This window comes from Lupinus angustifolius, chromosome LG16 (genome assembly GCF_001865875.1).
Source record: "Lupinus angustifolius cultivar Tanjil chromosome LG16, LupAngTanjil_v1.0, whole genome shotgun sequence".
Lineage (NCBI taxonomy): Eukaryota > Viridiplantae > Streptophyta > Magnoliopsida > Fabales > Fabaceae > Lupinus > Lupinus angustifolius.
Genome location: NC_032024.1, coordinates 4646027 through 4654144, shown reverse-complemented (window position 1 = coordinate 4654144; position 8118 = coordinate 4646027). Strand labels below are relative to the sequence as shown.

At 32.9% G+C, this 8118-nt stretch overlaps 1 protein-coding gene across 1 annotated transcript; it reads right to left on the bottom strand.

Annotated features, from left to right (window-relative positions):
* LOC109328906 (cytochrome P450 710A11-like) lies at window positions 5303-7216 on the bottom strand. Its single transcript, XM_019562547.1, has 2 exons — window positions 5441-7216; window positions 5303-5406 (listed from the first exon to the last, which is right to left on the bottom strand). The coding sequence occupies exon 1, from the start codon at window positions 7131-7133 to the stop codon at window positions 5610-5612; it is 1524 nt and encodes a 507-aa protein (XP_019418092.1). The 5' UTR covers window positions 7134-7216; the 3' UTR covers window positions 5303-5406; window positions 5441-5609.

The following is an 8118-nucleotide window of genomic DNA, read 5'->3' as shown; positions in this document are numbered from 1 at the left end:
TACTAATACAAATTTTCATAAACATCTTAACACCTCCTAATTTTTTAGGAAAAAACTTCAAGGGTTAGTAAGTGTTATTTTCATAATCATGAAGAAGAATGACTCTTAATTTAATATTTTAACTAAACATCATTTATTTATTCTTACCACTTTAAAGTAAATCAACTAAAATAAATATAACATTTTTTTATGAATATCTTAACACCTCCTAATTTTTTAGGAAAAACCTCAAGGCTATTGTAAGTGTTAATTTCATAGTCATGAAATTCTAAGGTAAGATTTTCTACTACTTTAATATCCAAAACTTCATAACACTTCAAGTTTATGAAGTGAAGACTTTAATAAATTATCTTTTATCCCAAATCATTATTTTAACTTGGAAATCAAAGAGTAAAATATGTTAAACCACTTTTAAAACATAATAATTTCTAAAGTATAAACATTTTCAACAAAAACTCCTCAACATCATAAACTTTCAAGAATAAAATACATTTTTTTCCTAAACACATTAAAGGTTCATTTGATGTTAAAATCATCACCTTTAAACATATTCAAATACTAACAATAATTTCTAATATTTCCAAACAAATAACTCATCTAACCTTGTCCAAAGATATAGTTTTTTCATCTAAGAACAAGGAAGAAATTTCAAGATTTATAAAAATCAAAAATTACATAAAGGTTCATATGATTTTATTATCATCCCCTTTAGTTATGCCTTCATAAAATACTAATGAACAAATATAAACTCTAGTTTATAAACAACATAATAAAAGCTCATAACTTTCAATGAAGTATGAGAAGAATATGAATAAGAGAAAATAAAATACTACCTTAGTTTGTATAGGAAATTTAGTGTAAAAATGAGAGTATGAGGTGAGATATTTATAGGAGAGTCTCATCCTCATCAAATCATAATTGGTTGCCTTCCAATTGTTGGTTACTGGATTCCTTAAATATCTACATTCTAACAAAGTACACAATATCCTGATGTGCACAACTTTATATATACATTAGACTCACTCAGCTAAAGCATAAGAAATCTACTTTATATCTTTAACTTTAAAATTCATTCATAAAACACTGCACCATAAATGTTCATGAAATTACATACCTAATGAAAATAAGACTCATGCTATTTGAACATTCTAATTCCTCATATTTCCATTTATCGTTAATGGAACTTTCTTAAAATTAATGAGTTGTTCCTTTCTAAAGTGCAAGGTCTAGATTCATGCATTCGAGAATAAACACAATGTTCTCTCCTTAATTCTTAAAGTTAGTGCAATTTAAGAAGACTGTAGAATAAGTATGTACAGACATTATAAAAGTAGTGAATTCAATAGAAAAAGACCAAAACAAATTATAATAATTATTGCAATTAAACTCACAATTAACTTTAAACCTTAGATTCAAATAATGGTGAGGCACACCACGAGTTACCTAGCACAACATTAATATTCAATGGACAAAAACATTAATTTGCAAGTGGTACACGCAATGTAGTAATCAAATATTGATAATTAGTCATGTCAAACAATAAGTCTTTCTTTGGACTGACTTATTATTCACATGGAAAACCATATGGTTATCACATATTTATTTCCACAAGTATATTTGTAATTTTGGTCAAATAGTAATTTTTCTTTGGGCCGATCACTGTTTACATAAAACTGCAAACATACAATTGACTTGATATTTCATATCAATTGATAATGAAACTCTTGTCATAATAGTCAAACATTGATAACAACGCATGTCAAATAATAAATCATTCTTTGGACTGATTTATCATTCACATATGCAACTTTATAATTATCACATGTTTACCATCACATGTATGTATATAATCCGGCCAAATAATAATCTTCGTTTGGGCCGATTAATATAACGCATGAATAAATACACACTAATATTTGACAATTATTATGAAGGATCTACATAAGAGATATTACTTTGGTAACTTCTTTAATTAGTGCACTTAAATTGTCAAACAATTTTATAATACAAAAGTTACCCACAACATTTGAATTTGATTGAACACTTAATCAAAATGTCTTATTTATATTCAACATATAAATACGTAATTTGGAGATTATATTAACATGTTACGGAAGTAGTCTAATGGTAAGACTCTTTTCCGCCATAAAACATCGCCAGGTTCGAAATGATTGCAAAAGTAAATCCATTTAGGTTTTAACCACAACCTATGTGTTTCATAATTTTAACATGTATATCATCTACCATTGCAAACAATAACTGACAGCTAAAGATGTTGACAACTAAAAATATATTTAATGGTTTTGGTACGTTATATTCCAGAAGAATGGACCCAATGGATATAACATACGGGACCAGTGTTTTGAAACAGTGACACCCAACCAATTATACACTTGCAAACTAACGTTAATTGAATATCTTAAAAAAAATTAAATTCCAAAAAACAACCAGAAAGTGTTGAACTTGAGATGTGGTGGGTTAAATACAAATATCCAAACAGTGCACTAATAATCATTTGTTGCCACCTTTTGGCAACCAAACTTTATTGAACTCATTTCATAACATTTTCATTTCTAAAACATTGCAACGAATGGGTTTAGAACCCACTACCTTATTGTCTGAAACAGTCTGATTTAGGCATTTGAAAAGTCTTTCAATCATATAACATACTTTCATATTATGCTTGGGAAACACAACTTTTGCAAATATATAACAAAACTTCAACCATATGAAGTGCTATAACACTTCAACAAAACTTTAAAGCATTCACAAACAAGCTAGAAAAACACATATGAAATGGTATAAGACTTCAACCAATGGACAAAGGAGATACCACTATACTGCGAATTTTAAAGTAAGTATATGAAAAATGGCCATGGGTACTCAAAACTTAAGGCTTAATGAGCATTCCAAATTTGAACAACATGAAGAAATGTTTAACCACACCATATTGCAATGAATAAAGAGTGACAATTCATACCAAATTCACAAAATAAATATATGATAACTGAAAAGCTTATTTTCTAATGATATAACATGAAAGTGGCTCTGACACTAAATGTAGTAAAAATCTTTACTATAGACTTTATATATTGGCGGGAGATAGACTTTATATACTTAAAGATACATAATATATACTAAAGATGATGAACTCTATCATCGTATATTGACAATATCTTTCATGTCAAATCATCGAGAATAAATATACATAATTAGAGTGGAAGCATATCTTTTGTCCATGTCTTTTGTCCCTGTATACAAATGTCATCCCTTACCAATGTATTCATAGAGAATATGGTGAATAAATTTTATGTCATTCTCGTTATGTATTCATCAAGTCCATGTCTTTTGTCCCTGTATACAAATGTCATCCCTTACCATTGTATACAAATGCATGTTCATAGTAGAACATGTAGTTTCTTTGGCCTTCCAATTGTAAATCACCCTTAGCCTTAGTTTCTCCTCTAATGGGATGAAGATAATGATTTTGTATCTTGCATTGTGGTTCATCTTGTGTTATGATGTTGTGGTCACAAGTGGAGACCATAACTCATATTTATAAGACAAACATTTCCTTTCATTAAGGGTGATGCCTTTTCAGTTTTCATATTTTTTATTTCTTATTTTTTTCATCATAAAAATAGAAATAAGACTTTAGCTATCTACACAATAATTTTCATTGACAATTATGTCGCCATTAAGGGTGATGCCTTTTCAATTTTCTTATTTTTAATTTCTTATTTTTTTCCATCATAAAAATAAAAATAAGACTTTAGGTATCTACACAATAATTTTCATGACAATTATGTCTATAGTCATATACCTTACTTGAAGAAAATCACTTTAATTTGGTTATTTAAAATAATGACTCTAAACATATGTAAACATTACATATGTGACCCAAATTCCTTTGGGCGACTGCATTAAACAACAAAATAATTGAATACAATCTTGTCCATTGGTTTACTCAAAGTTAAAAAAAAAAATTCATATTTTGTTCCCATTTTTAAAGAAGATAATGTAATTGAATTGTGTTATTGGTAACATAGCGTTTTAACATTTGGTGTACTTTGTCTTCTGCACTATACATTAACTGCTTGGTTCTCATACCTTAGTTGTTTTGGTATCAATATTTTTCTTTTGGATTTTTGCCAAAGTTTTGCTTTGTTCTTGTTTTGTGTTTTTAATATTGACTTACTTTATCAAGCATTCTTTCTTGTAGCGCTTCCCCCTTCTAATCTTTTCCATTTCTCTCACCAAAGCAACCCTAAAGTCCCCATAATTCATCAAAACCGAATTACAATTTAAAAAGTTCAGACTTCAAGCGAAAACAATCCTTAAATCAAAGATAGTCCATTGAGGTTGTCATCAAGCGGTGATTTGCAATGGTGGCGCGGGTCAAAAATGAAGACTGGTGGAGGGTTTGAGTTTTTTATCTTTCTAGTGAATTGAGAGGTTTAGGGCTTCTGTTTTAAGAAAGAATAAGAGGGAAAAGATTGAATGTTGGATGCTGATGGTAGAGAAGCTGTTATCCGAAACGGTGGCGTAACGGGTGGCCGGACGATGGTGATGGAGGTTGACGACTACACTGTCGCTGCTTACTAGCTTAACGTTTTTCTCTATATATTTTTTGATCTGTTTCATCTTTAATACAGCCCTTCACTGTCTGGCACTTTGGGCGTTTGATTTTTATGGCCGTTCGGAACTCAACATATGAATAGAAGTGCTCTAACTTAAGAAAACACACACTAGTTAACATGCATTTCCTTAACCTTTTCATTCTTATCTCATTCTACGTTGAAACATTTTCAACCTACTTCTCTCTATTTCTTCTCATGATACTAGAGTGGGAGTAATCATATAGAGCTATATTAGTTATATCAGTAGTGTAATTCTAGAACAGAGTCTGATATAATGAACTTTGTTATTTCATCATGTGGCTGATAGTTCGTTTTCATAATTTTGTAAAGAAAACAGTAGTTAGTGACTCAAACCAATACTTTATCTATTTCATAAATCGTTTGAATTAGTTTTCAAGAACAACATATCCTAACTAGTTAATTTTCCTATGGGTGATGGGTGAGTCTGGCATTGCCCCTTAGTTTTATCACTTTTATGATAACTACAAATATATTGTAAAATTGGAGTGTGGAAACAAGAAATAGATTACATGTCTTAAGTGATATCTCATTCTCTATCTTGAATCAATTAGATTACTTTTTGTTTTTGAATATTTTATTTTATTCATATGAAAATACATGATTGATTGGTCTCTTGAAAACATATATACCAAAAGTTAAAAAAGGGCCCCCAATGAATTTGGTGGTTTTTGTTATTTGATTGCCAATAAGCACCTAATCATCCACCATCCAATCACTTCTCACATTCACATACACAAGCTTACAGCTTACAGCTTACAAGAATGGTAACATTTTTAAACCCATAAGATCAAAAATACAAATATACAATACCCCAAACCATTAATCACCACAATTTCGTCACCCCTTAACAACCACAAAGATTAAATTAAATTCAATAGAAAAAAAATAGTGACAAACCCAACCCCTAACTTCAAAAGGAAGAACACAACCAAGGGCATCATAGTCATTTCACGAAGGGAAAGAGGGATACCGTGCACAACGCCTAGACAAGGAAACCCTGCAATCATCTTTGGGACAAATAGTTGGGACGTAAGTGATTTCATCACAGCCGTCCGTTATATCCCTCTTGAAATCAATCAACGTCACAAACATCGCTATGAATAAAACCAAATGATTCAAAGCGTACCTTTGTCCCACACATTGGTGGGCCCCAGCTCCAAACGCTAGAAAGTTCCTTTTAAATATTTGATCCTCTTGTCTCTCCTCCGAAAACCGGTTCGGGTCGAACCGGTCCGGTTCAGTGAACCCTTGAAACGACGATTCCAAAACCGATGGAAACACAATAGCTCCCTTCGGAACTTTATATGACTCCGTCAACGGAAACTCCTCAGCTGCGATATGTGGGACCAGAGTCGCCGGAGGACGGTACCTAACAACTTCACGCGCCACCGTATGAGTATACTTCATCTCTCTCAATTGCTCCGCCGTAATCAGCTCGTCCGATTCCGGCAACCATATCCCGGCGACTTCCTCCCTCACCTTCGCGAGCACCTCCGGGTGAGAATCGAGCAGCGTTACCGCCCAAAGCAGCGATGAAGTTGAGGCATCCTGCGCCGCGAAGAGAAAATCGAACAAGTAACCGCCGATTTCAGCGTTAGATGAAAACGGCGGCGGAGATTCTCCTCCGGCGTAATTCGCTTCCGCCATCTCACGTAGCGTGTCCTGCATCCAGAAATCAATCAAACACGAAGGCTCTTCCCCTTTCTCCATCCTCAACTTGCTCATCTCCGTGCATGTAGCTAGGGTTCCGGAGAGACGATCCACCGCAAGCCTCGCGTTTCGAAACGCAGTTCCCGGAAAATCAAACGGTAGTTTCATTAAGCCCACGTTGAAAAGAAAATAATCACGTTCAAAACCTTCACGGGCTTTTAAGCCCAAGTACGGCCCCACGAAAACCGTCTGAGACGTATCTAAATTCATATCACGGGCCAATATTCTAATCGGAATCGGGCTTTTCTTCTGTTCTGACAATTTAACCCATGTTTTTAAATGATTGAGGATAATAATCTGCTGCAACGCGGTGTAAGTAGAGAGGGCTTTAGGGGTGAAATTAGGAGCAATCCGACGGCGGAGATTTTTATGATCTTGGCCCATCATGTAAATAAGGTTATGTTCACCGAAAAGTTTTTTTCCAAAGGGATGGCCCACAAGGTGAAACCCGTTGGGCCTGACATTAGAGAAAACTTTATGTGATAGTTCTGTGTCTCGGATGAAAACAATGAAGTTGCCAATGATGTAGTTTACTGAGAATCCTAGGTTGGTAGATTTAGCTATAGTAGATTGAAGGTCCCAGAATTTTGTTGGGTTTGTGACCAATGGGATTGCGTTGCCTAAGAAAGGAAACACTAAGGTTGGGCCTGGGATGAAGCGTTTTTTGATTAAGTATGAGATTTGTTCTAAGAGGATAAGGAAGAGGATGAAGGAGAACAAGTATGGGGTGAAGGAGAAGAGAGAGGAAATGAAAGTAGACATTTTTATTTGTTTTGGTAAGGTGAAGGATGTTTGGTTTGGAATGGAAAAATGGGTATGTGTGAATTTATCTAATGAATGGAAAGATTTTGTTATAATGTTTGAAACTTTAAAGACAACAGAGAAAAGGGTGTCTGAAAATCAGGTGGGAAACACAAAAATCAATAAAGGGGTCAAAAATGGTGAGTCTTCAAGATTTCAAGTCAAATTTGAGTTTTCATGGGGAATGGAAAGGGTAGTGTATATATTAGTGTGAACCGTGCAGTTTGAAGTAGATTGGTGGCAGAACAAGAAGCAAAAGTGGGTAAAGTATCACTTTAGTTTCTGACATTGTAGGGCCTTTAGTTTAGTTTTAAGAAAATTTCATCTCAGTTTCTTAATTTGATAGAGGTCATTTAAGTTTATTTTTAAGATTGATGGACATTCTAACTTGTTCACGGACTTCATATGTTTATAACAAAGACAACATTATTTTAATAAAATCGTGAGTTAAAAAATAAGGAGAATAAACCCCTATTATTATAACAAACAATGAACACGAAAGAGGTTGAGAATGGTTTTGTTAATTTTGGGCTTAGAATTTGTGATTTTTGCTTTACTTTAACCTAATGAATAATGAAGAGATGAATCAGATGATCAACTTGATTGGCAAGCTTTATGGATTGTTCTTTTCAAATTATTCTTGATTTTAAATGATTTGTCTTATAGTCCACGATATTTATTACTAGCTAAGTTATAATGTTCATCAACATGAACGATGAACATGAATGGCATTTCTCAAATTAAGGGACTAATCACTAAAGTATAGTTTGATTGAATAGAGGGAATAAAGTGAATTACTCCTACATAGTCACGTAATATATTAGAGCAATATCTCTCTATTTTTTTTCCAACTCGAATAAAATAAAACATAGAATGAGTTTCTCCATTTCTTCATTAAATTTTTTGGAGTGAACTCTTTAGTTTATTTCCTGAATTGTTCTGGTTT